The sequence below is a fragment of the Neovison vison genome, chromosome 8, assembly GCF_020171115.1.
Source record: "Neovison vison isolate M4711 chromosome 8, ASM_NN_V1, whole genome shotgun sequence".
Lineage (NCBI taxonomy): Eukaryota > Metazoa > Chordata > Mammalia > Carnivora > Mustelidae > Neogale > Neogale vison.
The window spans coordinates 123,753,852-123,781,754 of record NC_058098.1 but is presented as its reverse complement, the minus strand read 5'-3'; the positions used below and the strand labels follow the sequence as shown (position 1 = coordinate 123,781,754).

General features: G+C 56.0%; 2 protein-coding genes across 4 annotated transcripts in view; one reads left to right on the top strand and one right to left on the bottom strand.

Annotated features, from left to right (window-relative positions):
- DRC1 (dynein regulatory complex subunit 1) overlaps nt 1-12,431 on the top strand; it is a 42,201-nt gene extending 29,770 nt beyond the window's left edge. Inside the window, exons 9-17 of the mRNA XM_044261932.1 lie at nt 1,464-1,598; nt 1,876-2,108; nt 5,369-5,481; nt 6,649-6,738; nt 7,261-7,347; nt 9,000-9,184; nt 10,306-10,446; nt 10,796-10,898; nt 12,103-12,431. Of these exons, the coding sequence (XP_044117867.1) occupies nt 1,464-1,598; nt 1,876-2,108; nt 5,369-5,481; nt 6,649-6,738; nt 7,261-7,347; nt 9,000-9,184; nt 10,306-10,446; nt 10,796-10,898; nt 12,103-12,159 (1,144 nt within the window). The 3' untranslated portion in view covers nt 12,160-12,431. The remainder of the gene's footprint in view (nt 1-1,463; nt 1,599-1,875; nt 2,109-5,368; nt 5,482-6,648; nt 6,739-7,260; nt 7,348-8,999; nt 9,185-10,305; nt 10,447-10,795; nt 10,899-12,102) is intronic.
- Nucleotides 12,432-13,735: 1,304 nt separating this feature from the next.
- Nucleotides 13,736-27,903, bottom strand: part of OTOF (otoferlin) — a 91,477-nt gene continuing 77,309 nt past the window's right edge. For 2 of the 3 annotated variants that reach the window (XM_044262540.1, XM_044262541.1), the window contains 20 exons: nt 27,615-27,734; nt 27,055-27,216; nt 26,767-26,929; nt 26,159-26,229; nt 24,693-24,722; nt 24,146-24,277; nt 22,919-22,985; nt 21,902-22,038; nt 21,642-21,776; nt 21,145-21,282; nt 20,508-20,635; nt 20,222-20,392; nt 19,469-19,629; nt 18,607-18,749; nt 18,128-18,216; nt 16,690-16,788; nt 16,302-16,543; nt 16,008-16,186; nt 15,801-15,901; nt 13,736-13,916 (listed from right to left, as the gene is read on the bottom strand). In XM_044262540.1, coding sequence (XP_044118475.1) covers nt 13,736-13,916; nt 15,801-15,901; nt 16,008-16,186; nt 16,302-16,543; nt 16,690-16,788; nt 18,128-18,216; nt 18,607-18,749; nt 19,469-19,629; nt 20,222-20,392; nt 20,508-20,635; nt 21,145-21,282; nt 21,642-21,776; nt 21,902-22,038; nt 22,919-22,985; nt 24,146-24,277; nt 24,693-24,722; nt 26,159-26,229; nt 26,767-26,929; nt 27,055-27,216; nt 27,615-27,734 — 2,649 coding nt within the window. Of the gene's footprint in view, nt 13,917-15,800; nt 15,902-16,007; nt 16,187-16,301; nt 16,544-16,689; nt 16,789-18,127; nt 18,217-18,606; nt 18,750-19,468; nt 19,630-20,221; nt 20,393-20,507; nt 20,636-21,144; nt 21,283-21,641; nt 21,777-21,901; nt 22,039-22,918; nt 22,986-24,145; nt 24,278-24,692; nt 24,723-26,158; nt 26,290-26,766; nt 26,930-27,054; nt 27,217-27,614; nt 27,735-27,903 lie in introns of all 3 variants that reach the window. The other variant, XM_044262539.1, reaches the window with a different exon arrangement.

Sequence of the window (27,903 nt, the reverse complement as noted above, 5' to 3'; positions counted from 1 at the left end):
CCTTTACTAAATGCTGCAGGGAAAAACACTTTGGGATGGCTACTTAATACATTTTTTTTTCTTAGTAAAATTTTTTTACATCTATATGTGGAAAGTCTCCTAGAATGTTGTAGTTAAGGAAATGAAATGGATATCACTTTTTATCAGATATCACTTTTTTTTTAAGATTTTATTCATTTATTTGACAGACAGCGATCATAAGTAAGCAGAGAAGCAGGCAGAGAGAGAGAGGGAAGCAGGCTCCCCGCTGAGCAGAGAGCCCGATGCGGGGCTCGAACCCAGGACCCTGAGATCATGACCTGAGCTGAAGGCAGAGGCCTTAACCCACTGAGCCACCCAGGTGTCCCCAGAAATCACTTTTTAATTTAAGCTTTTATCAGAGTCTAAGTTAAATGATTTTGCATTTTATTGAGGCTGGAAGCATGAAGGGTGAATGTTTGTGTGTTTAGAATCCTGTGTTTATTTCAGGATAATGCTAAAGACAGAAAATTTTATTTTTAGAATTTTTAAACTGAAAATATGTAGGCCTTCAGACTCTGTCTTCCTGTGTAAGTGGGGCACTGACATAAGACACCTCTTCACGGGTTTGAAGTCTGACATATGGTCCTGGGTCTAAAAGCCGAGCCTGCCATGCATATTTCACGAGACAAGTTTCCGTGCCCAGAGCTCTCAGAGCAGTGAGATGTGGAGCTGTGACATGCCTGGGCCCACAGGGCCATTGGCAGGCTATCACTGTCCCTCACTGTGCTGGAACTTTCGGCCAAACCCCTAGAGGGTAACTTCCAGGCCTCAGCTCTGGGCTCCCCGGAATCCTGTGCAAAGTGCCCCCCACCGCGCTTTCATGATCTGCTGTGATGAGTGTGTCTTTGCCTTTGGCTCGACCGCTAGTACCTTCTGCTGGAACATATCCCTGTACTCTCGCTGTATTCAGATAGAGCCCTGGCAAGAGGCCGTGCATGTTGATGAGTGAGGGAGGGAGTGAATGAACAGTATCGGCTCTCTGAGGTTAGAGGGCTCATGGCTCGTAGACTTGCGGTGTGAAGTTCTACTTTTTTCCCTTCTATTTTCCTTGTTTTAGACTGGAATTGAACATCCAGATCATGGCAGTGAAATAGTTGAGATCTGCCCTTTAAAGACGTGAGGTGGCGCTCCAAACAGACACGCTCGCAGACGGCGTGTTGGGGAGGATTGGGTCACGCTTCTGAGCAGGAGACTGTCCCTCAGTGTGTCAGGGGCTCTGGACCGTTGTGAAGGCGTTTAGTCCTGGACCATCCCCTTATCTCCTGTGACTGGCCTTTCCCCGATCACAGTCGGGGCCACTGGGTGTCAGAATAAACGGGAGGGTTCTCTGCACCTGCATGGCTCTGGCCCTGGGGTCTGTAGCGCTTGTGTAGTTGCTGAGAGGAATGGACACCACAGCTTCTATTCAGCCACGGATGAACTCTGTCCCCTCCGCCCCGCAGCCTGCATGATGCCCTCAACAATCTGAGAGCGAAATACAACAAACAAATCAAGCACTTTCAGGAGGAGAACCAGTCGCTGACCTCCGACTACAAACGCTTTGTGACACAGTTCAAGGAGCTACAGAGAGCCATGAGGTATTTTAGGGACCTGGATCCCAGGCACTTGTCCTAACTAGAGATGGGGGGCACAGAGTCCTTTGTACTGTCTTCCCCGACCCTTCCCTTGCATGTCACCTACCTTTTCTTGAGACACGTGATGACCGCGTCCAGGCTGTCTGTCATAGGAGAGAGCTGGTGACCCAGATGGGGGAGGCACCACAGCTCCACCTCTGGGCTCACCCTCCTGCTCATGGAGGGGACCCAGGCCAGGCCCCGGGGTCCGCTGGCCATGCCGAGCAACTCTCCTTCACAGGCATTTTGCTCTTGTTGATGACAAGCAGTTTCGGGAGATTTGGCTGATGAACGAAGAGGAGGCAAAGGATCTGATCAGCAGAGCCTTTGCTGTAGACAGGATCATTCACACCCATCACCTGGGGCTCCCCTGGACGGCACCGGATTTCTGGTTCCTGAGGAATGTGGGACCGATCTCTCAGCAGCCGCGGAAGTCTGCTGCGCAGATCTTAGAGGAGGTGCTGATGCAAGCAGGTGACTGGAATGGCGTCCTAGAGCCCCCGAGCCCCCGAGCCCCCAAGCCTCAGGCCTGTCCCAACCATCAGGTCAACCCATTCATTTCAAAGACGAGCAGGCTGAAGACCAGAGAAAGGGAGGTCTCGTAGCTGGAAGGCCTATCATTGTGGCTTCTAAGTCTCTAATTTAATTGACAGCTTTACCCTCTTCCCTGTATTATAATCTGGTAGATTGATCTAGAAGCTCGATCAGATTCAGGTTCGGGAGTACATTGTCGTGTACCTTTCCTGGGAGAAACTAATGGCGGGTTGTCTCTCTCTCTTTGGGCGGTTGGCAGCCATCGGTAGTCATTGTCTAAGATCCATTCATTGCCTTAGGGGTTGCAAAATGGCAATATTCTACATTCTATCATATGTCTTCGTGTAGTAGCTGGAACACTTCTGGAAACAGAACCTTTTCCTCATCAGCTATTTGTTACCCTGAGGCACAGTTCATACAGGAAAAACAGATGTTGTTCTTTCTCTCTTTACTAGTTTTCAAAGTAAATGGCTGGGTCTCTAGCATTTTTCAAATGTGGCCAGTAACATTTTATAAAATAAATATCATTGGCCACCTGGGTGGTGCCACTGGTTAAGTGTCCAATTCTTGGTTTCTGCTCAGGTGGTAACCTCGGTTTGCGAGATCCAGCCTCTCGTGGGACTCTGTGCTCAGCTTGGAGTCTGCTTGAGTTTCTCTCTCTTCCTTCCCCCATCCCTCCCCACCATACACTCTCTCTCAAATATATAAATTAATTAATAAAAACATATCATTATGGACACATTGGATTTAAACAAATTTGATGTGTTTCGTTTAGTGCCCTTATTCTTACTGGTGCTCACGTTGTCCCATCCGGCTGGTGGGGGTCTCTTCCTATTGGCTTCTGGGTCCTTTTGACACAACCTCAGTAGTCATCAATAGCTTCCAGGCTTTCCAGAATGACCCAATTTCCAGTCTCACATTACTACATTCCTGCTTCAAGTTTGTAATCAGCCATTTCTCAAGGTCAAGGCGGCCTGGTTCTTTTAAAGGGAATGGTATTTTAAAGCCATAGTCTGGGAGCTGGAGTGCACATTAGTTGGGATAGATTGATTTTTAGGGCTTCCTAATGGATGAGCATAGGGTGTAGAATTACATTTTCACCATAAAATAAATCATGTGTTCCTTCCAACACTTCATGATCAGGATGCCAGAATTTTTACTTAACCTTATCAAGGTATATCTCATTTCTCCTAACTTGAAAATTTTGGTGCACAGTGACTCCAAAATAATTACTTGTTGTTTTTCCCACAACCACAGAACAGTTGCAGAATGAAGTATCAACTGGGCACTAACAAAATGATTATGAAAGATTGTTTGAACTTTTTTGAAGTTCTTTTTACTCTTAGGACACATTCCACTAGGGATATACAGACAAAGAGTGTGGTCTTTTATTTATTTTAAATTTTATCTTATTATTTATTTTTTTAAAGATTTTGTTTGAGAGAGATAGAGGGCTGGGGGAGGGGCAGAGGGAGAGGGACAAAGCAGAACCCGTACTGAGCGAGGAGCTGGACCCTGGGCTCCGTCTCACAACCCTGAGAACATGTCCGAAACCAAGAGTCAGATGCTTAACCGAGTCACACAGCCACCACCCACCCCCACTGGTGTCTTTTACTTTATTTTTATTTTATTTTTTTTTAAAGATTTTATTTATTTGAGAGAGAGAGTGATCGAGAGAGAGCACGAGCAGAGGGGAGGAGCAAAGGGAGAGGGAGAAGCAGACTTATCTGTGGAGCAGGGAGACTGACACGGGGCTGGATCCCAGGATCCTGGGATCATGACCTGAGCTAAAGGCAGACCCTTAACCGACCGAACCACCCAGGTGCCCCGACTGGTGCCTTTTAAAGCCACTTAGAATTGTTTCTATTTGGTTATGTCACCAACCGAATACATACTTAGGTCTTTCTGTTTTGTTTTACTTTTGATTATTAGGGATTGCTTTTTTACAATTTAATTTTGTTTTTATAGTTATGTAAAACAGTTCCATCCTTCCGAAGTCAAATGTACAAAACAAGGTATACTGGAGGAAATGTCTTACCCTCCCCACTCTATTTTTATCCTTTTCCTGTAGGTAACTATCTAAAAATGTATGGTTTATTTTTCCATTGCTTTTACAAACAAATGTGTATATATATTTGTTTTTATTTATACAGACCTGCTTTCTTAATGAAAAGCACATGTTTTTCTCCATCTTGCTTTTTTCACTTATGAAGTATCCTGGAGATCAGTCTATGGTAGTAAGAGGGCACGTTTTTCATGCCGTTTTTGTTTGGTATTCCTCTGTGTGGCCACACTGTAACTTACTCAGATATGGTCTGCCGGTGGCCACTTGGAATATTTCCAGGTTTTGGTCTGTTTGTTTTTGCTCTTATAAACATTGCTGCAATAAATAGCTGTGTGTGTTTGTGTCTGCATATTTTTGTGAACATAAATTTGTGAATTTTGGGGATAGATCCTTAAAAGTAGGACTGCTGGACTGCTGGACTGCTAGGACCCTCAAAGGGTAAAGGCCTCTGTAATTCGGCCGGATCCTGCTCCATACTGACGGGACCATTTTGCACTTCTACCAGCAAGATGTGTCTTAGACTTTTCAAAATATCTTCGTTTATATTGTCTCCTTTTATCTTTCAAACAACTGGTAAAACCTGGTAGGACAGTTTTTTAGGACTATTTCCAGATGAGGGATATACAGTATAAAACATTTTTAAATTTCTAATTTTAATTAAGAAAATGTACCAGTTCTTTAATTAAGAAAAGGGTACCAGTTCTTGCTAAGAAGTGTGGCTGTTCCCCGGACCGTGGTTTTGTTGGCAGCTTCTGATCTGTGGCCGGTTTAGAAACCACCTAGCAGATGTGCTAGATTGTTCTCTAATGTGAGAATAAACAGGTGCAAACTCTCCCTTCTACTTCCTGGTCATGGCGGGATTTTGAGTATGATGTTGGCATAGAGATGAAATTTAGAACAGCAAATCATTGTAGGATGGCAGAGTTCTCCGGCTAGTTTCGTATCCAACCAACTGCCAGCCTCCCTGATTTTGCCACACTAGGCTTTCTTTGGCTAATGAGACTCCATAGGACCTTAAAGAGGTTTATAATGGGTAAATTTTCTCAAGGAAAGCTGTTTGTTGCTCAAAGTCAACAAAATCAAGCAAGGATCTCCCTTTCCCCCCGCTTCTCTCTTCTCTCTGCCCCGTCTGAAGAAGAGGAGGGGACGGAGGAGTCCACCTCGGAAGCAGAGTCTTACCTCGACCTGCCAAAGCAAATTTCCCCGAGGACTACCAGAAAGATCCTGATGCTCCTGTGTGACGAGTCGGTGAGGCTGGCCACGTGGGGCTGCGCTGGAAGGAACCCTGGCCCCCGTGTCTGGTGCGCTGCTACTGCCCAGGCTGGCCGGGCCGGATGTGGCCTGGATGCAGGAGGCCACAAGCATTGAGCAGCAGAGCTGGGGCCATTCGCAGACAGGCCCGGCCTCAGCGCTGCCCCCAGCTGGCAAAGGGGTCCTCCCTTCGTGGGCCAGCAAGGTGTGGGCCAAGTTGGCCCACGGGCTCCTGCTAATTTAAAAAAAAAAGCGCTGATTCTGCAAGAGAAGGGGCGCCCGTCTCACCTCGGTGGGCCCACCTGCCGAGGAGCGTGGCCACAGCTGACGTGGCTTCACTCTGGGAACTGGGTCTGTGATTTCTCGGGGTGTGTTCGGCTCCGGATAGCTCTGCGGCATGTTAGCCAGACCCCTGGGATTTCGTGTCAGGGGTGCTGGAGCTGGCTCAGCTGGGAGTTGAGGTGTTCCAGCAATATGACTGGTGCACAAGCCCGTATTTCTGAGACGAGCCCTAGAGCTGCAGCCAGGACTGGCAGCCTCCCATCCTCTGGGGACACTTCTCTTTGGCCAAGACCGGGCTTTTGCCCCTGAGGGCGGCTCCTGCTGGGAGAGGCAGTGGGGCAGGTGCTGCTCGCTCTCACCGCCTTGCTGCCAGTGGCCGCCTCCCCCTGCAGCCCTCCCCCAGGTCTTCCCAGCTCTGAGTGGGGGCGGGCGGGCGCCCAGTGTCCCCCCACCCCTGCCGTCATGCACCCTGGGCTGCGATATGGTTGCCCACCCCCCGCCGTGTCTCCCCCGCCGCCATGCCCCCCCCCCCAACGCCCCCCACCTCAGGGCCTGCTGTCCTGGTCTCCGGATACTGGAGGGCCAGCCTCTGAGCGAAGCGACTTTGGGCGGGTGAGGATCTGTGACTGGATCAGGTATGGGCTGCTCTGGGGGACTTAGAATTTTGCCCAGGGGCTGGGGGTGAGGTGAGCCTGCACCCTTCTGAGGTGGGAGGAACTAAAGCCATGACGAGAGGTGGCCTTGGAGAACTGTCCAGGAAGGGCTCATCCCTGGGGCCCTGCTCTGTGGAGTCATCGCTGACAGTTACAGAGAGGTAGGCTGCAGAGCCGGCACTCATTTCGGAAACCCGTCTCTGACTGGAGATGTCATCTTCCTTCTCAGGGTTTCCTCATAGAGAGCAAGCTGCTGAGCCTTCTCCTTCCCCTGGAGAAGAACGAATGCTATCTGCTGAGGCTGGACGCCATCTTCTCGGTGGGTCCCGCTGGGCCGAGTCGATGGGGTGGGGGCCTCGTTCTAAGCCGGCCTCCTCTTTTTTTCCAACATTGCCCTGGCCCTGGGAAGAGATATGGGTCTCTGGGCTGCTCTGGGCTCTCTGTCACCTCCTTCCCTTTCCTCGTTCTCCATGCCACAGATTGGCCACGGAGTCTCCCAGCCCTGACCCTTCCTCTACCAGCTTCTCTCACAGGCTGGCTCTCAGACTGTAGGTTCTCCCCTACACCCCTGAACTCGGATGTGTGTCCAGCCTCCTCCAGCGTTCTCATACCCACCGGGCCTGTACAGAGCTGTTCGTGACTCTGAGCGTTGTTTCTCTGCTCAGATGAGATCTCATTGAGCTTCCCCGGTGTCGAGTGGCCTCACTCGGGCCGTGGCAGGTGCTAGAGGGCTCGGGGGACAAGTCAAACCTCCAGCTCTTAGGAGCGGAGGGTCTGTTCACTCTCCCAGCCGGTGGACTTCTTGCTGTGGTGTTTGAGCAATACTCCTGTTTCTCCCCAGGCCCTTGGAATTGAAAGCGAGGACGACTTATATAAACTGGTGAACTTCTTCCTCAAATACCGAGTTTATCATTCACCCTCCGGTCAGGTAACGTGAAGTGCAATAAAAGAGAGATGTTTGAAATTCTGGAAGCCCCCAGAGGACATTGCTGCCTTTGTATAATCCTTTCCGAGAAACAGTGAGGGTTTTGTGTCAGAGATAGCTAACGTAGTGTATTATTACTATTTCTGTTTGCAAAGGAAAGAATGACGGGGGATGGGAGTCTGTTTTCACACTAAGGCCCAAGGTGTCTATTCCTGGGCCCGTCCTCAAAGCCAGGCTTCAGCCCCTGGGAGCCCTGGGCCCATCAAGTTCTGAATATTTTGATCCTTACCACTTTCCTACAAAGCAAGGCCCATCTGTAATACTCATCTTGATTGTAATGTGACAGAAGTCATAAAGGGGGAAAAATAGGATGGATCTGACTATGTGAAACAAAACAAAACAATCACAACCCTGCAGGGCAAAAATCACTAAACGCAAAATTAAGATAAAGATGACAGCTGGGGTGGGGGTGGGGGAATGTTTTTAACTCCTACCACAGTTAAGGGCCTATTTCTTTGATATATAAAGAACTCAAATAAACCAATAAGAAAATGACCAACAACTCAGTGAAATGCACGAGGGATATAAACAAAAATCTCCTATAAGAGGCAATATGAGTAGCTTCTAAACATATGAGAAGACAACCAGGCTTCTTATAAGAAGAGAAGTGAGAATGAAAACTGTTCTGAATTCCATCTGCACCCGTCACGTAGGCAAAACTCTGCGAGTTTGATAGCATCTAGTGACGGCCCGGGCGTGGGAACCAGACATGCACCTGTCACTGCTAATGAGCTGGTTGTCGCAGCCGCCGCGGAGGGCAGCTCAAACACTGTCCCCAGCAGTTCTTCCTCTGGGATTGTGCTCTGCAGCTCTGTCTCAGTACAACGAAAGCACGTGCTTGTTGTAGCTCATGGGTTTCAGCACCGCTCGAAATGGGAAAAGATTTCGAACAACCTACAATTCCATCATGAAGGGATTGATTTCCTCATCAGTGGTGCATCGAGACAGCGGAATGCTATGCACCAGGAACAAAACAAAAAATCAAGGAAGTCCTTTACACTTTTTTTTACGTGAAAATATCTCTAAGGTTTATCGGTATGTGAAAAATGCCAAGTGCAGAACTGGGTCTGCCGCAGATTATTATTTGTGTGAAAACGGGAGGGAAGGCTTTGCTTGTATGGACAGAGGATTTCTCTGGAAGGAGGGTAAGACATTGATGACGTTGGTTTGCCTGCGGGCGGTGAACGGAATGAACCACGAGAATGAACTACGAGTAGGAGGAAGACTTTTTTAAATTAAAAAATTTAAAGGTAGTTTGTGATTTTTGGTTCAAAAAGATAAATATATATGTGATGTCAGCTTTATGAATATCAGTAAAATGAATACCTATGAGTCTCGAATTTAGAAATAGGAGGTTATCGCTGTTTTGAAGCCCCCGTGTGCCTCTCCCTGATCCCATCCCCCTTCTCGTCTTCTCTTGCCGCTCACCGTTTCTTCCTTCCTGTAAATGTGTCCCTTTGCATCTTTTCTGTAATCTACTGTAAACTTTTCTCCTTTTTCGGTCTTCAGACACTCATGCTTGCTCTGCACCCCCAGTCCACAGCCACCCTTGCGTGTTTCTCCAGCTCACCCCCTGGCATCTGTCACCCCCATAGGAGCAAACAAGCCTGATGTCGGGACCGGAGCCAGGAGAGCAGATAGACCTCGAGGAACAGAAGGAGGAAAGCCTCGTGGAAGGGGAGCCGGAAGAGAAGGAGGCCCCCCCTTCTCCCAGGCTCATCCACCCCAATGATGTCCTCAAGATCCTGGAGGCCTTCGTCATGGGTCTGAAGAAACCCAAGTACGGTGCTGGAGGGTTTTCCTGAGGCCCAGGAGAGCGGGCTGGAACCTGGGCAGGAAGGAAAGGATGATGGCGGAGGGCTGGAGGAATCCGTGGGCACACGTGATTTGCATTTTCTCATGCATCATTCATTCGGCGGTCAGTCACGGGGTCTGCTGTGTGTAGGTCGCACCTTGTCATCAGGACAATGGCCAGAATGTAACAATTGTCACGCTGCTCACAGGAAGCAGTGGCAACCCCATCTGGCGTGTCCGAGAGGGCTTTAGACACCCAGACTGGGTTTTCCGAGGTGGATAAAGTTGGGGAAAAGGCATTTCAGGGTGTCACGGTGTGGGGAAAGGTGTGTTTGAGAATCATGACAGAGAGGTGTGGCTGCTGTCAGGGTGTTCCCTGGGAAGTGTGGCGGGCGGGTGGGGAGCCAGGCCAGATCTTGAATTGCCTTGTCTGCTGTGCCCAAGACCTTTGACTTGGCCTTGATGGGACTGGAGCCAGACCATGGTTTTGAGGAGTGGGGCAGCCATGGCCTTTTTTTTTTTTTTTTAAGGATTTTATTTGTCAGAGAGAGAGAGAGAGAGATTGAGCACAAACAGGGAGAATGGCAGGCAGAGGGAGAAGCGTGGAGTCTGGGATCATGACTTGAGCCGAAGGCTGATGCTTAACCCACGGAACCAGCCAGGCATCCCTAGGCTTGCATTGAAAGATCCCTTTGGTGGCAGGGAGGGAGGTGATGTTGGCTACGGGAGAGCAACTGAGGGCTTGTCCTGGCGGAGGTGATGATGTCCTGGATCAAGGCTATCCTCGAGGGGAAGCCGAAATTTGAGGGGGGTTTGAGATGTGTTAGTGAAAAAAATGGGCAGGATGGAATGCCAGTGAGGTAAACTGGCTGAGAAGGGGGTGGATAGAACTCCAGTGATGCTGTCACAAAGGCGACAGTGGCACCAGGAATCGGGAGCGTTGATGATAGTCACGTGCCTTTTCTGAAACTCTGCCATAAACCGATAGGCTGGTGTAGGCGGGTGGTGGGAAAGCGAGAGTGTGAGGGGTGGGCACCGAGGCTGGCACCACGTGGGGGCCCAGGGGTGCCAGGTGGAGACGAGGCCACTGCCGCTCTCGACCTTCAGGGACTCTCAGGCACCAGTGAAGATGAAGTATGTGCGAGATAACTCGAAGGACTCGGAGTACTGGGAGTCCCTGACCACGGTTATCCCTGACGCCACGCAGAACCTCTGGGACGCCCTGTACACAGCCCTGGAGAAATACCAGTGAGTGTGCATGTCATGGCACAGGAGAAGGAGGAGGCCAGGCAGTCGCTGGGGAAGGGTCCCACTTGCCAGGGCCTCATTTGCCACGTCCCTGGCTTGGAGAGAAAAAGCTGCCTTTGGAGGGAAACCTCCTGCCAAAGGGGCCTGCGGTGTTGGGTGGCCGGCCCCCAGCCCCGGGCTCGCATTCTGTTCCTGCCTGCCTGGTCAGTTCAGGGCAGGACGGTGGGTGTGAGGCTTCTGGGCTCCTCTTCCACCTCTAACCACAACAGAAACCCAGAGATCCCGACCCCTCCTTGGCAGAGGACGGAAGAGGAGTCAATGAGCCTCTAACATATTTTTCCACCCAAAGCCTCGTCCTGACCCAGAGGGCCAAGCTGCTGCTAGAGAACCGTTCCCTGGAGCAGCAGAACACCGAGCTCCAGATGCTGCTGCAACAGTACCTAGATTCCAAGGTGGGTGGCAGGGACCCTCCGAGGAGGGCAGGCAGGAGGCTGAGGGAGGCCGTGGGACTCCTCTTAGGAGATGAGTTTCTTCCCTCACCAGAAGCAAGGGAGCACTGAGATGTGACATAAAATATGAACAGTCGTGCCTCAGGTTGGGACAGAATTATCAGCCAATGGAGAGGACATTGCCCCAAGTTTCCTCCAGGTCGTCTGGGCTATAACAGGGCCCCTCTGATGCCATGGTCTTTGGTGCCAGCTGCTTGCTGGACCGTTCTCGGAGACAGGGCCAAAGCCCGCCATAGTGTCACAGGCCACAGGGTCCTACTTTATGAAATTTCCCCTTTCTCGTACCCCTCTGTGAAGTCGATAGGGTACAAGTGATTCTCCCAACAAGGAGAATCAAAATCGGGAGACTCTGTGACATGCCCAGAGCCCTGGGCCCTTCCCACCCTGCCGGCCCAGCTTGTCCGGCCTGGGATATGACGTGGTTAGAAGACATTCCGGCCGGGACAGATATTCCCTGGTCCCCACTCTTGATCACGCCGGTGACGGTTGGGGCAATTTCCCCATGGCCGGCGGGAGAAGGAATCTCACCGTCTCTGCTTCAAAGGGTAGAGTCCGTTCGTCACACAGTGGCTGGCCCTGCCACAGGCACTGAGGACAAGTCTTGACACACTGGGCTGAGGGCAGGTCCTCTGTCACCAGTGTGGGGGAGGTGACTGAGGTGACTGAGGCCACAGCCACAAGCCGGGGAACTGGGAGTGTGGCCCCGCCATGGTTTCAGGCCCCAGGCCACACCTGAACGGAGGCTGTGGTAAGCCTTGGTGTCGTGATGGCCTCTCGGCCAGTGACAGACCTCAGAGGGCTGTGTGGCCCACACTTTCGTCAGTGCTGCTGCCCTAGGAGGGTGGGGAGGAGCAGAGAAGGGCAGGGCTAGAACGGGGGTGGGTTGCACAGGTGAGGGGCGGACGGAGGATTTGAGAGAGTGACTCAGAGCAGGAGGCTCAGAAGGTCACCAAAGGTTGTCAGCTGGCGGGAACCAGAAGCCGCAGGACTTCTCCTCTGAAGGCAGGCAGCCTGGTGGCTTTCACTAGCGTTCAGAAGCACTTGGGGAGGAAATGCTTGCAGAGACTTGGAGGCTGAGGAGAGCCCACAGGTGCGAAGGAGGAGGGCCCTGGGAGAAGTGTGATGACCTTTCCGCTTTCGTTTCCAGATAAACTCTGAACTGCAAGTTCCACCAACTCAGGTGCTCCGGGTCCCCACGAAGTAGAGCTGAGCCTCCGAAGGCTGCCGTGTCAGGCTGTATGCTGGGGCGGGGGCCGGGCCCAGAGCCGCCGCTGGCACGTTCCCCCTGAGGACCTGCCTGGGACCACTCTGAGTCTCCAGAGCTGCCGGGATAGGGCCCGGCAGACTAAGGCAACATGAGCCGGTACCCGTACTGCCATCACCATTAAAGTCTTTAAAAAGCTGTGGCTGAATCTCTTTGAAGACCTCAGACGGGGCCAGAACAGGCCGGTCACTGTGGAACTGGGCCTAGGCCAAGGGCATGGGACCCCCTTCTCGCATCTGGGAGCAGTTGGCTGGAGGCTGGAACTTTGGGGTCTTTGTGTTTTTTTTTTTTTTTTTTTTTTTTTTTTAAAGTAGCCTCCACGCCCAGTGTGGAGCTTGGTTCAGGACTTGAACTCATGACCCTGAGATGAGACCTGAGCTGAGTTGGAGACTTAAGCAACTGAGCCTCCCACGTGCCCTGGGCTCCTTGTAGACTCTTCAGTCTTCACACTGTCCTTGGGCCTGCAGGACCCTTTTGGTGAGCTTTTGGGGTCCCTAGTTCCACGTGGTATTGTGTGAGGCTCTTCCCGTGGGCAGCCTGGGCAGGTGGCCCAGTGCCTTCAGCCCTCCTTGAACCCTGGGCCATGAGACTATCCAAAGGGGAAGAGGCGGAGGGGTCCAGCTGGTGCTGAGTCTGCCAGCGTCAGAGGGCTCACCGACCTTGTGCCCCTATTCTGGTCCCCCCTGCTTGGCCCAGTGCTGGTCAGCTCAGTGTTTAATTCCTTTTATTAAGAGACAAACCACCACTCAAGAAAGGAACAACAGCCAACGGAAACCCAGCTCTCACAGCAAGCACCACCTCCCAGCCTGGCCTCCACGCGTGCCGGGCAGGGCGGGTGGGCACGGGGTGGGGTACCGGGGTTCACCCTCGCTGCGCCTCATCTAGGCTTCTGAGCACTGGACTGCACAGAGGAAGCTCTGGGAAGCGATCAAAACCCACAGGCAAGGCAGGGTGTGGCTCGTGAACCCACCACGGCAGCTCCCTGGGCAGCAGGAGGAGCCACTGTGGAGGGCCACAGGGCGGAAGCAGCCGCCTCCACACCCTTGGTGGGACGGGTCTGGCCCATGAGTGCAGAACAGAGGGGTGGTGTGGCCTCGCTCACAGGATGCTGTGGGGGAGGGAGGGTGGTGCTTTTGCTTATTCATTCTTCTCATAGCTCTGGGCACTGGCTAATTCTCAGTCAATTCCATTAAAGCTTTATTCCTCCCCTGGAAGGCTTGGGGGAAGGTCGGGGGTGGCCATAGGGAGCCAAGGGTGCTTCAGCCAAGGAGGGGCAGGACCCCACTCCTTCCCACCCTTCCCACCCCACAGGCGGGGATCAGATGGGTGGCCCTGGGCAAGCAGCAGGCCTGGGGGGGAGGTGGGATGATGAGAGGGGCGGGGTCACCGGCCCAGCAGCAGGCTTCTGGGACCTGAGGCCACAGGGGTGGACACTGGGCTCCCCAGGGTGAGGAGGGGCAGAGGCTCGGCCCGGGAGAGGAGTGGCCAGGCAGGAGTGGCCGCCTGGCCGAGGGCTTCACGCCCCAAGGAGCTTCTTGACCATGTAGCCGGGGAGGCTGTAGAGGAAGAGCGCCAGCATGAGCAGCCCCAGCAGGGCCAGCACTATCTTGATGATGAGCCACTTGTAGCGCGTGCAGATGAGGTACTTGATGGACTTGAGGGGGTTGAGGAACCAGACGAAGGCTGTGTCAGGCCGGCTGGGGGTTGAGGGGGGGGATAGGTTGTCAGGCAGTGGGTCTGCCCGGGGACACCCGGTGCCCTCAGCGCTTCTGGACCCCCACGGGCCCTGTCCCAGTCCTGGTCCCAAAAGCAGTGGCTGGAGTCAGGGTTCACGCCCTTTCTAAGTACCAGTTTTGCTGCTTACGTGCTGGCGGTGGGGGGTTTTCTGTGGGACCCCCTGGCACCTGGGCCCCTCCCAAGGCTGAGAGACTTTCCGGCAGTCCCAGCCGTCAACCTTCTCCCCCCACCCCTGACCCTCGCTCAGTAGGGAAGGGGCCGCCACCAAGGCTGCTCCCTGTCTGAGCTCCGGGGCTGCCCCACATGGTCTCTGGGAAACCAGCGTGTCTCAGCCTCGTCCCCTTTCTGGGGAACATGAGCATCCGTCCCCACTGGGCCCTGCCGAGGCTCTGAGGAGCCCCCGTGGGATGCCTACCACTTGCTTCCCCACCTCTTGCCCGGCCTCCCGGCCAAGAGGGCTGGCTAAGCTTTCCCTTCTGCAGTCGGTGTTATGACACAGTAGGTTTTATAAGAGGTCAGATAGAACATTCAAGTACTGAATAGGCTTTTTCAAACTCCTGTCCCAGTGACCCCCTGAGGACGCAGACCGTGCTCTCCAGAGCCTTTGGGGCAGAGTGGGGCTCCGGTGCAGGGCACCTGGTTTCCTGGCCCCTGTCTGAGCCTCAGTTTCCTTACATGCACAGCGGGGTTAAACTCGGACCCTGCCTCTGGAGCTGGCAGAGGGCGGGAGAGACAGTGCACACGTAGGGCTAGGTGGCTAAGCTGAGGGGCCCGGATGGAGAGCCTTCCTGGGCAGCACGGCCGGTTCCCTTAGGCTCTGGGTGGGGAGGTCCAAGCTGGTGGGAGCTAGTGAGGCCTTGCTGGCTAATTCTGCCCAAACCTTTCCCTGTCCCCCATCCACATGCCAACTGCTTTCTGCCAGTGGCACGGGGTTAGAGGCTGGCTGTCACCACGATAGGAAGCAGTGTCCTGTCCAGAACAGCGAGCTGGTCATTTGAAAACTGGGCTGGGTCTTAGCTCTAATCTGCTCGGTGACCTTAGGCAAGTTGTTGGGCCTCTCTGGCCCAATACGCACTCATGGACAGCAGTTGTTTTGGTTCTGAGAGCCTGTGGGACCGCGGGACGGCTTGGAAGTTGCCCCGTGTGTGTGTGTGTGTGTGTGTGTGTGACGCTGCCGAACTCCGCAGCCCGGACCCCAGAGAAAGAAGTGAGGAGTACCAGAGCCAGTAGGATGTCAGGCTCAGGCCCCAGGGCCTTCTCAGCCAAGCAACCGGGCACCAGGTAGAGGAAGAGGGCGAGGAGGGGGAGCAGCAGCACGAGCTGCAGCAGTTGGAGGCCCCGCCCGCGGTGTGTGCGCCCCAGGTTCAAGAACCTGAAGCGCGGGTCTGGCGGGCTGGAGCCGCAAGAGGGCAGAGGGAGCACGGAGCAAGGGCACAGGGGGCGAAGGCTCAGGCTGTGGCAGGACCTCGCCACCGGGGGGCGCCCCTGAGCTGAGTGTGGGCACTTCTGGGCGCCTCCCCACCATCAGGGCTGCTGGGGACCCCAGACCCCACCGCTGCAGCTGCTAGCTTCTGGCAAAAACTAGGAAGAACATTTTACTCTGCGAAATGGGGCCTTCCCTGGGAGAGGTGCCGCTTTCCTGCAAAGGTAGCCTGTGCTTTGGTTCAGAGGGAGAGGTGGATTGTGGGGGGGGGGGGAGCAGAAAGTGGGGAGCCCGGAAAAGGATAGAGAGCACAGAGGTGCTTGCTTAGCAGGAGCAAGAAGACAAGGTTCCAGCCCCTCCTTCCTATTCCTGTGGCCCCAAGGACCAGTGTTGGGGGTGGGGGAGCAGGCAGTGCACTCACTTGGGTTTCTCTAGGGGGTCAGGTTCATTGCGGGCCAGGCCTACAGGATTCTTCTCTGCCTCCTCGGCTGTCAGCAGATGCAACTCTGCCTCCACCTTGCCCTGCAGAAAGGAACAGAAGGATCCCAGTGCCCAGGAGGGGTGCTGGGCCCTCAGCACCCTAGCCAGGCCCAGCCCTGCCCTCTGCCCAAGCCACAGTGGTCCACACCGTCAGCTCGAACTCGTCATTCTCATTGCGGGCCAGGAGTGGCCACCAGCCTTTGACGCGCTTCTGCTTGAAGATGGAAACCAGGGGCACATCCACCTCCCCCGTGGCCATCTCCATGGTGCACTGCTTGGCCGTCTTCGCGCCCCGGGGAAACCGGTTCAGGTCCAGCTCGATGGCCCCTATGGCAGCCTCAGAGTCAGCTCCGATGGGCCGGGTTGGGTTGACCCTCCCCAGGGTGGGCTCCCCCCACCTCAGCCTCCCTCTCCCCACCCGCTCCGTTCCCCAGCCCTGCACCCAGGAAGTCATCCGCGGAGAAGTGGTCGGCGTCCCAGATCTGCAGGGTGAGCCTTGCGGGGATCTTGTACTCTGTCTCATCCCAGGAGAACATGGACTCCTTCTTGGAGATGACGATCTTTTCCTCAGCAGCCAGGTAGTCGAAGGGGAACAGGTAGCGCCAGTTGAAGTTGCCCTCGCCAGTGAGGGAGTGATAGTGGACATCCGTGTCCTGCTTGTCCTCCTGCTGGCCCTTCAGCCACCTGTCCGGTGTCATCGGCTTCAGACCTGTGGCCGCCCGCAGGGAGCCCCCTCCCTCTTCTCCTGCCTCCCGGGAAGATGGGCTCACCCAGCCCAGCATGCCTCCCAACCCACCTCCGCCACCCCAGCCAGGGACCTTCTCACCCACCCCCGCACAAAAATGTCACTGGACTTCTCCCCAGTGAAGAAGTCGTCATCCTCCAGGACCACCTCGTCTGTGTTCCACACGATGACCCGGAGCTCGTACCTGGGCAGGGGAGAGGCTGGCTTGCAGTCTGGGGCTGCCGGCTGCCCCAGGGTCTTGGATGTAGATGGGGCAGGTAACCAAGGGGAGTTCTGGGGACTTGGGGTGAGCATGGGTCTGGGCCAGGTTGGGGTGGAGAGAGCTGATTCAGGGAAGGGGGCGAGGAGGGGGAGTGGAGAGGACAGGGGGATGGTGGGGCCCTGGATGAGGGAGAGAGGGTCACCAGCCAGCATGGCTGCTGTGAACAGACCTCTAGGGGAAGCCTGTCTGGCCGGCCCACCAGGGCCGAGAGCACTTGGGTGCACACTCCTGGATGGAGGCTGGCCCAGGGCCAGGAGGGGCAGGGGCCGCAGCTGGGGCTCCTTAGCATGATCCTGGTCTCCAGAGGCCAGAAGATACCCAGTTCTAACACAAGTGCATATTGAAGCCCAGCAGCTGGCAGCGGACACCCATGCAATCTGGTTTCCTTTATGTCCTTGTCCCCAAAGAGGATTTTTTCCCCTTGAAGTAAAATTGTCATTGCAAATTGGTGGTTACATTTCAGCCATTAGGAGAGAGGTTAAGTCACCCCCTCCATGTCACTTGGAGTGTGGCTCTCCCTGGAGTTATGTCATACCCGGACTATAAATCCCGGGTGACACAGTGGGGTGATGTGTCCCCTGGTGGCCGTCCCAGGAACAGCACCCTTGTGACCTCACACCTGGAGGCTATTCCAGGCAGAATTTTAAAAAATTAAGAATTTAAATATCGCCATCTTGAAATAAGCATGGGGCCCCTCTGAGTGCGGGGCCTGTGCTACTTCCCCACCCCTGCAGTCTGCCCTGGTTCCAGGCACCCAGGATGTCAGAACTGGCAGCAACTCCATCCTGCCATTTTACAGATGGCAAAACTGACGACCAGGCAGGCAACGTGACCTGGCCAGGGTCAAGTGGGAGAGGCAGGCAGTTTGGCCTCCCTCCTGCATATCTCCTCAGTGGGGGTTTTAAATAAAACCTGGCAGAGCTTAGTGACAGCCTGGAGTGGGGACAACACAGCAGGCTCAGGGGTGGTGGCCGCTGTGAGGATGGCAATCCACTGGAGGGCGCCAGCGAGGGCACATCGCCTTTCGGACTCTGGGACTGCACCCAGGGGTGTGGCTCTGCCATGGCCAAGAGGGCCCACCCAGGGCCAGCCCCACTGAGGGCTCCAGGGGTTGCTCTGTTCCCCCTCCCCCACCAGGCCACAGGGGAAGCACCACTGACGAAGGTGATGTGGGTGATCTGAGCCTGGGGCCCCTACAGGAGGGAAGGCTGTGGAGGGGTGAAGATGGAAAGGAAGTAGGTGCTGGGCTGCAGAAGCTCACTTCTTGGGCTTCCGGGGGGAGATGTCCAGAGGTGTCCCGGGGGCCGGCATGTCCATGGGGAACATGTCCACCCACAGCTCTAGGCGGCCCTGTGGAGGAGAGGGGGCGTGGCTGATCTCCCCACGGGCTCCCCCCTGCCCAGGAAGGCCAGCTCTCTCCTCTGCCGCCTCCCCACCCCCACCCCTACCCCTCAACCTGTGTTCCCTCAGGACCCAGTTCCTCCATTTTCATCCTGGGATGCCGGAATTCCTACATCACCAATAGCCAATCCCAGCTTCTAGGGGAAGCAGTCCAGGGCTGCCCCGGAGCCCATGTGACTCTCACTCAAAGCACTCTGGCCCCTGGAGTCGCTGTAAGTGGCCACGGTGGGACCAGATTTTTAGGGATGTGGCGACCAGTATGAGGATTCTACGGACTCGGGTTGGGAATCCCCGATCCTAGATACCAAAGAACCTCAGATCTTGGCCCGCGAAGGTCACCTGCTCGATGCCTGGCTTGTCAGGGTTGAGCAGCGGCCGAGTCTCCACGTGTTCCGGCACCAGGCGGCAGCCCACACGGGGGATGTCCTCCCAGTGCCTCAGGGCACACAGCGCCACGTGCTCCTCTGTGGGCTTCCTCTGACCTGTGGGTGCAGGTGGGTCGGCTGCACAGGGCCTCAGCAGAACAAGAGACCTGTGCTGGGCTAGACTCAGGGGCACAGAGAGGCCCCGGAACCATCACCTGGCCATCTTATCTCCTTTTTACTGTTGGGGAAACTGAGGCACAGGGGAAGAACTGGCTTGCCCAAGGTCTCAGCTGCCCCTTAAGGCCTAGGGAGACCAGTGTTCTGGGGTTTGCTCTGGCTGGGAAAGCTGAGCAGAGACTCTTTATGGGCTGTGAGAGTGGGAAGGGCAGGAATCCACTTCCTGGCCCGGCACCCCGAAGGTGGCCAGCAGTATTTCTTCAGCACACATGGCTCCTTATTCTCTGGGAGGTGCCACATGGGCAAAGGAGGGGCTCAGAGCCAGATCTGAGCCCATACCTCACTCTGCTTCTGAAGAGCCATGTGACTTCGGGCAAGTCACTGTAACACTTTGGGTTTTATTGTCCTCATCTGCAGAATGGGGAGAACCTTCCTACCCAGCAGGAATTCTGAGAGGGAGAGGGAAGACAAGTGGGCAGGTGCTATGCAGGATGGGAGGGCAGAGGCTGGGCAGACAGGAGTGGGACTCTAGGCTGACAGGCAGAGGGTCTAAGGAGACCCCAGTCTAGGCTTCAAGGTCCTGCCACAGGGAAGTGTGGGTTCCTCTTGGCCTCTGACTGCCCTCCCCCCACCCGTGGCTGTGTCCAGAGCCCCGTTACCATTCTCGTCCTCGATCTCGGAGGGCCCAGTGAAGACCCGGTTGGACACCTTCACTCTCCCGGGGGGCCCAAAGTGGGGGCCGTCCACTTTGCCCTCCTTGCAGAGGCGGGTCAGGATCTGGCTGGGCTTCATGGGGTCCCGCCAGATATTGTAGCCGTGTCTGTGGGAGGGGACACACGGGCTTCGTGGGGGCTCAGGGTGTGGCTGGGCCCATCCCCAGGTGGTAACGAGCTCCAGCCAGTTCTTTTAAGGCGGCTGCTGCCCCTTGTCAGCAAGTGGGTCCCACCTGAGACACCAGGGCTGCTGGAGGCTGATGTCTCTGACCCCAGGCTCCATGGTGTCCCAAGGATGGGCTTTCAGCCTCCCCCAGTGCAGCCCAACCCATTCCCCAACTGTGCCCTCTCCTCTGATACTTCGAAGACTCCCACAAGGACCCTGATAACCAGAGAACTGAGGGATGTGACCAGAGTCACGCAGCCTGTCAGTGGCAGAGGCTGGCCAGTCCCGAGTGGACTCTGCAGGGCAATGCCTCCTCTCCTCCCAGCCCGGGGTTCTCTCCTTGCCCTGCCTCCTCTGTCCTGGAATCCTCTGGCTTTCCCCTTGTCTTAGAATCTGTGGTCTGCCCAGAGCCTGTAGGGAAGTCGCCCTGGCCCGGGACAGAAACCATTCTAGAGCCACCTTCCCAAATCACAATCTCTGATCTTGTCTTCAGGGTCAAGGCCAGCACGAGTGACCAGCCCCGCCCCACGCACATGGAGTAGGTCTGGGCGATGCCGCAGGTGGCGCGGTGCTTGCTGTAGAAGCGGTTCTCCAGGTCGATCTTGGTTTCCCCAATGAGGTCGTCGGTGCCTACCAGATCCCAATCGTACACGGCCACCGTCAGCATGGATTCCATGGGGAAGGAGGCCTCTATGTCGAAGGACCTGGTGGGGGGGGGTTGGAAGAGCTGAAGGTCAGGGGTGGGGTAGGGTGGGTGGGGGTGGGGCTGGGGAAGCCGGGGTGAGGTGGGAGGGGCACGCGGGACACAAGGAGCCTTACTTTCCAAAGACAGGGTTGAGCTGCTTGGAGATATAGTTCTCCTTGTCCCGAATGTCTGTCTTGCCCAGCCGGATGGCGATGTAGGGGTCGGCTTTGCCATTGATGTCCGCGGGGTGCAGGTCCGTGGCCTGGGATGGGGGAGGGGTGCTCCTGAGCAGCCTCCCCACACCCCCTGCTCCTCTTCCAGTGCCCTCACCCCCTCCCTGATGGTCCCATGATGGCAAAGGGTGGGAGCGCTGGGCCAGAGACAGGAGCCTGGCCGTGTGACCCTGGGCAAGTCACTGCCTGTCTCAGGTCTTGGCTTCCTGCTCCATAAAAGGTGGGAACTAAGGCCGCCTGGATGGCTCAGTCTGTTAAGCTTCTCCCCTTGGCTCCGGTCATGATCCCAGGGTGCAGGGGTGGAGCCCCGTGTCCTGCTCTCTGCTCAGCGGGGATTCAGCTTCTCCCTCTCCCTCTGCCCCCACCCCCACTCATTCTCTCTCTCTCTCTCAAATAAATAAATAAAATCCTAAAAAAAGGAAAAAGGTGGTAACTAGACCAGATGACCTTCCTGGTGTCTCCCAGCTGGGGCAGTAGCTTAGTAGCTGCTCAAGTTCCCCCTTGAGACAATGGGGAGAAGATCTGAGGGGAGTCTTACCCTGACCACATAGACTCGGACCAGCACATTGATGGGGTCATTGCTGGGGATGCCCTGGAACATGCCGTAGGTGGGGTCGTAGCCGGCTTCCCGGGACACGTCCTCCGGGAGTGGCACTTTGTACACGCACAGGGAGCCCTGGGGCAAGGCAGGGGCGTCAGGGTGCAGTTCCCACAGGCACAGGGTGGCATTCAAAACTGCAGCAGGGTCTGCACCCTACTGCTCTGGGCCTTAACCCTTTAGCTGCTGGATCAGACGGAAGTTCAGGGTTCTGGAGGGAGCCCCCAGGGCAATGTTGAGGGTGGGCGGCTAGTAGCAGATGCTCTTTTTTTTTTGTTTTATCAGCATAGAAATACTTTCATACTTTGCCTGTCAGTGTAGCTGAGAGTTCCACCTGATGGTCAGCCCTGGGCTCGGGGTTTGGGGAGTGGATAAGAGCTGGCCGGGGAGGGGGTCGGCTCAGGGTTCAGGGCCTGGGCACATATCCTTCGCCTGACCTTGAACCGGCCCACGATGCGCTCCTCCTCCGTGGAGCCATCCTCGTCGTCTCCCGTCTTGCCCCGCAGCAGGTTGAAGGTATGCAGCCAGTCCTCAAAGTTGTCGAACTCGGACTCCAGTTCCTTGGGGTACACCTGAGCCGGGCCGGGCCACCGGGGGGACAAGGCGTGACCACATGGCCTCTGGCTTGCCCCATCTGCCACGTCCTGCCCCAGGCAGGATCCCACGCCCCTTCCTGGGTCTGCTCCCTGAGCCTCACCTTGAGCTCATCAATCTTGGGTTTCTTCTTCTCAGGGGCCTCCGCGCCCTGGCCGGCGCCGGGGTTCTGGGTTCTCTTTTTCTTCTCTTCTTTTACTGCCTTTGCCTTCTCCTTGCCCTTCATTGGCCCCTTCAGGCCTGGTCAGAACCAGAAAAGGAGGCCCTGGTCAGTTTGGGGCAGAATTGACAGAGCGGGAGGTTCTAGGTGAGAGACCCAGACCCGCTGCTGATTTACTTTGCTGATTTATTTGACTTCTCAGGGCTCTGTGTACTCATCTGTAAAGCGCAGACCAGGCCTCCCGCCACACCTGCCTCACACGGGTGCAGGGCGCCCAGAAAGCCATGCTGGGACCTTGTACAGACTGCTGTCAGGTCCTCCGGCAGAGGACAGCAGGGAAGGAGCATGCGTCTTGAGTCAGGAGGCCTGAGTCGCGCAGCTAGGGGCCAGCTCACTCTCTTCTCTGGCCCCAAGCCACATTAAGAGGACAGATCTCTATCAGCATTTCCCAAACTTCATTCAGGGGAACACCAGCTGTAGATGTTGTTGGAATGTTTTAGAAGAAAGGGTACATTATGGTCAGATAAGCTGGGGAAATATTTTATATTGTATCTCCCACTTAGAGACTATAATATCTGTATATTAAAGGCACTGGGAAGTCCTGTGCCAAAAGACCTGTTTAATCCATTTAACCAAAGAATGCTCTTTTCCCTCTGGAATACCCATTAACAGTGTTCCATGGAAAGGTCTGGAAAATGCTGGAGCTCTGAGCTCCCTTCCAGCTCTGATGTCCTGTGGCTCTAAGTGTCTGTTCAGCACGGTGGTTGCTGAACGGGTTCGAGCACAGGCCACCCTAGATGAGGGCCTATGCCTGCTCCTGGTGCCCAGGCTGGTGGCTTGTGGCTGCTGCAGCTGTGTGGGCCTCTGGGAGGGGAAAGAGAAGCCACTGGTGTGGCGGGCAGGGGAGCCGGCCCTTGGGGGAACAGGATGGGAGGGAGAGACCCACCATCCCAGGCTTACCCTCAGTGTTGTCTACCTCCTCCTTCTCCTCCAAGTCAATGCCTGAGGCCTCTTGCTGTCGAAGTTGCTGCCGAAAGAAAGAGGAGGGAAGGTGGGCTCCCTTGCAGCTAAGTGTGGCTACGGGGACTAGATTCCAGATAACGTGAATGGAAGGGATATGTGCAAACTCCGGGTTGGGCCCTTAAGAGGAAAGGAGTGTGCTTCCTCTTCTTCTCTTTACCTCTTCCTGTGCTCTGGTATTAGGACCTGAGGATGAGCCATCTCTAACCACACAGACACAGGGGCTTTGCACTTGCTGCCATTATGTCCCCCTACCAGCCTAATGACATTCTCAGAGACATTATGGGAGAAAGAAAGAAGCTTCTGACTTCTTCACATCAATCTAACTCGCTACAGCAGCTTAGCTGACTAACCTAACAGTGGACAGTCAACCCCACACACAGCCTGGGTCACAGAAATGGCCCGGGGAGAGAGGGTGGCTGGATCAGCTCAGGTCCTATGAAGGAAGCACACACCACAGGCTCACGCCCCTCCTGGTTGGTTGGTCAGTCAGGGAGTGTCCTGAGCTGGGTAGGCAGGGTGGACAGAGACAAAGGAGGAAGAGGAGAGATGCACTTTCTGGACCGTGCAAGCAGCCTTGGCAGGTGGAAGCTGTGTGCACACAGTGGGGAAAGAACATTCCACAGCCACAGGGACAGAGATGTGGAGAGCAAAGCAGTATGAACGGATGCAAGTCCTAACGGATGCAAATCATCGCTCCCTTTTGGCCTCTGAGAACATGTTTCTCCTCTTCCTCAAAGGTCACCTTCCCTGTGAAGCCTCCTCTGACTCCCCCACTGATCTGCCTTTGTCGTCACCCTGTCCTGTATCAGCCCACATGTCCATGAGGGCTCCTTAGGCCAGGTATGGGCTTTGGCTCCCACACTACCTAGGATGGTGTCTGACTCTCATATATACTGAGGAGATGTTTGTGGTATAAATGAGTGAAGACAAGGGAAAACCTAGTCAGGGAAGCTAGGCCGACCGCCATCTTGGAAAAGGCGGGTCCTGAGCTAGTATGTCAAGGGTGTGAGACAAGTCTGTTCCAAGCTCAGGTTAATGCAGTGTGAGAACTGGCTCTGGTGGGGGATGGGTAAGAAGCTGGCTAGGAGGGGATGATGTGGACTTGGGGTCAGCTCCCATAGCCCTGTTCTTCCTTGGCTCCCCAGCCCAGGCCTGAGGCCTTACCTCCTTCATGGTATCAATGGAGGCAAAGTACTTGGACCACCAGTCCAGCATGCTCTCATCCGGCTCCTCCTCCTCTGGCTCTTCTGAGCTGCCCTTCTTCTTCTTTTTCTTCTTCTCCTTCTCCTCGTCAGCCTGGAAGGTTGGCCGTGTCCAGAGTCCTGCCTACAGCCCTGCTCCCTGGCCATTCTCTGAGCCCCGGACCATACAATGGTCCCCCATCCCTTCTATTTACTTCTGGAAAGCCCTAGACTCTGTGAGGCTCCTGGAGGCCACCACTATCAAAGGGGCTGGGCTTGGAGGAGGATGCCAGGGCACAGAGGAGGATCATGACTGCACAATTCTAGCTGCTGGCCAAGGCACTCCTGGCACTCGGGGGTTTTCCTGCCTGAATAGTTCTTTCACTCTGCCTCTGTGGAGGGGTGTGCTGGCCCCGAGCGTCCAGGGGCTGGGGAGTGGCTCAGTCCCAGATGTGGGGCCCCTTGGCCTGATGCCCTATGCCACTGTAGGGTTCTATCTCCTGAGAGCCCCCAGTTGGCCCCACACTCACCACATCCACCTTGATGACAGCATCTGAAGTCTGCGGAAGGGAACCAAGGAGATGGGGACAGAATTAGCCATCAGGGGCCTGAGTGACAGGCAGGTGCCCCGTCAGAAGAGAGGAGAGGGATGAGAGCTGAGAGTGGGCTCACTGTGTGAGCCCCTGTGCTCTGTGGGCTCAGCCCTGAAAAGGGCACACTGTCTGGTGAGCCTGCGAAAGGCCTGCTTCACAGACGTTTCGACCCAAACGTTTGAGGGTGCTGGTCCTCCGCCCTGGCTGCGTGTTGGGGTCACAGGGACCTCACACAAACCATCCGTGCCAGGTCTCTGCTGAGTCCAAAGGTGGGGATGGGGCACTTGCATGGTTGTGACTCCCCAGATGTCTCCTATGGGTAATCGGGTTTGGACAGGGAGGTTGGCCTGTATGCAGTGGGAGTTTGGTCCTGTTGGCTAGACAAGGTCAACTCCAGCTCTACGCCCCCCACTCACCCGGGGCCAGAGCCTTACAAATACAGCAGATGCGCATACAGTTGCACAGCTGTGAAAACACCTCACCAGAGCCCAGGGCCTGGGTGGTGATGGGGAAGCTCAGGTTGATGCTGGCCTCCATGTCACTGATGGTCTGAAATGAGGGGGCTCCCTCCTGGCCCCAGAAGGAGCCCTGAGGGAGGAGTTCGGGAATGGGAGCTAGAGGGCAGGGGATCTTCAGGCATAGCCCTGGAGCAGAGAGCTTTCCTTCCCTCCCCTGAGAACCGTGCCCGCTGCTAACTCAGCCGGCTGCCTGGGACCCTCTGGCGTCCAGGACTTGTGGGCCCAGGTTAGGTCAATCAGAGCAAGCTCAGACCTCAGAAGCTAGGGGGTGCCCCAGGCTGTGTGAAGGACTTGAGATCAAGAATGGAGTGGAGAGGATGTGGTCAGGAGGAAGCCCACATCTGGCCTCCCAGGGCCTCCTTCCCACCTGCCCCTGAAGACACCCTCTCTGCATGAAACCCCAGATGACGGGGTTCTCTCTGGCAGACAAATGGCCCCAGTCCCCCTAACTGAGAGGAATAAGGAGCTTCCACCTGGAAATCCTTGCCCAGCTCGGGCCTAGGGAGGGTGGCTTGTGAATGGCCAGGATGGAAAACCAGGGAGCTCTGGAAGGGGCACTGGTGTTCATGCAAAGAACCTATTGTCTATGGGGGTGTTTGTTGGAGAAAAACAATCCCAGGCTATTCCCTCAGACGGTTACTGTCTCTCTGTCTCTCATCCACACACACCCCGCGTCCGTCCCGGGCACTCGCTCACGCACGCTGCGGCCCACGCGGAGTGGACGGTCTTGCTTTCCAGGACGGAGCGAGGATGGACTGCTGGCACACGTAGCCAAGGTTAGCCCTCGACCACGAGGGCCACGGCTGTGCGCCAAAGGAGGCCGCCCTGCTGCTGAGAAGCGTCTCCCGGGCCCCGCTAGCGTGGGACTGACCCCGCGCGCCTTACCGCATCCAGCTTCACCATGGTCTCCAGCTTCTTGACGGGCGCCTCTGGCTCCATGTTCACCACGACCTCCCCTGTGGGGTGAGAGGAGGGGCCCCCATTGCACAGCACACGGCCGTCCCGGAGGAGCCTGGCTGGACAGAGAGATGGCCAGACAGGCAGACAGACAGGGAGGAACAGGGATGACAGGGAGAGTCAGAGGCGGCTGGAAGGCCCAGAGGTCTGAAGCCGATTCTGGAGCATTCTGAGGCTAGAGGGAGGGACAGGGCAGTTGAGAGAGAAAAGACAGGCCTAAGGAGAGGGAGAACGTGAGCCAGAGAGAAGGGTGAGCTGCTGTGGGGGGAAACAGAGGAGGCTGGAAGGGAGGCCGGGGTCTCATCCATAAACCAGCAGAGGAAGCCTCCTTCCCTTAGGCCCTTGAAGAGCATGTCTGGCTCTGGCCTTCTCTGGCTCTCAAGTAATGGGCAGCCAAAGGTAGCCTGGCCCCAGAGGGGACCGCACCCCCGCACCCACCGCCCACTGGGGGATATCTGGCATAGCCCAGACAGTGCGCAGAAGCTCTTCCCCAGGGCCGAGTGGAGCCAGGCCTGGGCCCCGGGACGTGGCCGTACCCATGGTGTTCCAGCTGGGGGCTGAGCGGTCTGGGGGTCTGTAGATGAAGCGCCGGAGAGAGCTGACGGCGTGGGAGCCCACCAGGGTATAGCGGCCAAAGGCCCGGCAGTCCACCACCCGGATGTTCAGGGGGGGGTGCAGCAGCTCATTCTCTGGGAGGTCCTGGGGCAGGGTTGAGCATGAGCAGCCTGGGCTTAGCGGGGGGGGGGGTAGGCCTGGAGCAGCTGCCCCCAGCCACACGGGCCGCACCCCGCTCGGCCCGGCTCTGCCCTGGGGCCTGCACCCACCACTTCAAACCACTTGACGAGGGTGTTGAAGTTGGGGTTCTTCTTGTAATTGTGGATCAGGGACGACTGCACCCCCTTCCCTGCACACTCGATGTCTACCCGTGGCCGGTCCACCTGGGCCAGGTTCACCCGCTTCAGGTCTCGCAGGCCCCAGAAGAGCACCTGGGTGGGTGGATAGGGGAGCAGTGCGGTCAGTGGGGCCAGTGGAGGGTGGGCTGGGCCACCTGAGGAGCTAGGCTGGGGGGTGTGGAGGAGGCGGGCAGCAAGTCAGGAGCGGCAGGGCCCGGAGAGCTGATGAGAGGCCGGCATCCGAAAGGGGCTCTGGGGTGTGGGTGGGCGTGGGGGCACAGACGGAAGGGCAGGGGGAGGTCCTGGAATGTCGCAGTGTGGCTTAGTGAGGACCGGGAAAGCGCCTGAGGTTGCCAAAGCCGTCTGGATACCAGCAGTGTGAAGTGCGCACGTGAGCCTTGACGGGAAGACAGTGAAAGGGGCAAGGAAGCCACCACGGCACGGCCTGTCCGGGGCAGGGCCCGGAGGACACCCACGGAGCCCTCACGAACCTCGATTCGGTATTTGCTGAGCACAGGCCGGATGCCCACGGGCACAGGCATGATGGGACCGCGGTCCATGTCCATGGGGCCGTTGATGGGTGGCAGGTCCGCCTTCCCCGCTGGCCCAATCTGGGAAACGGGAGCCAGAATGTCATGCTCTCCTTTCCCGTGGGTTAGTTGTCAGGTGCTATGGGGAGACAGGGAAGGCCGAGGCCCCAGGCCCCCAAGAACCACGCCCCTGCTGGGGTCAAACTGGCCTCCCAGCAGGACGGGGAGGACAGCAGCCTCCGACCCCCGG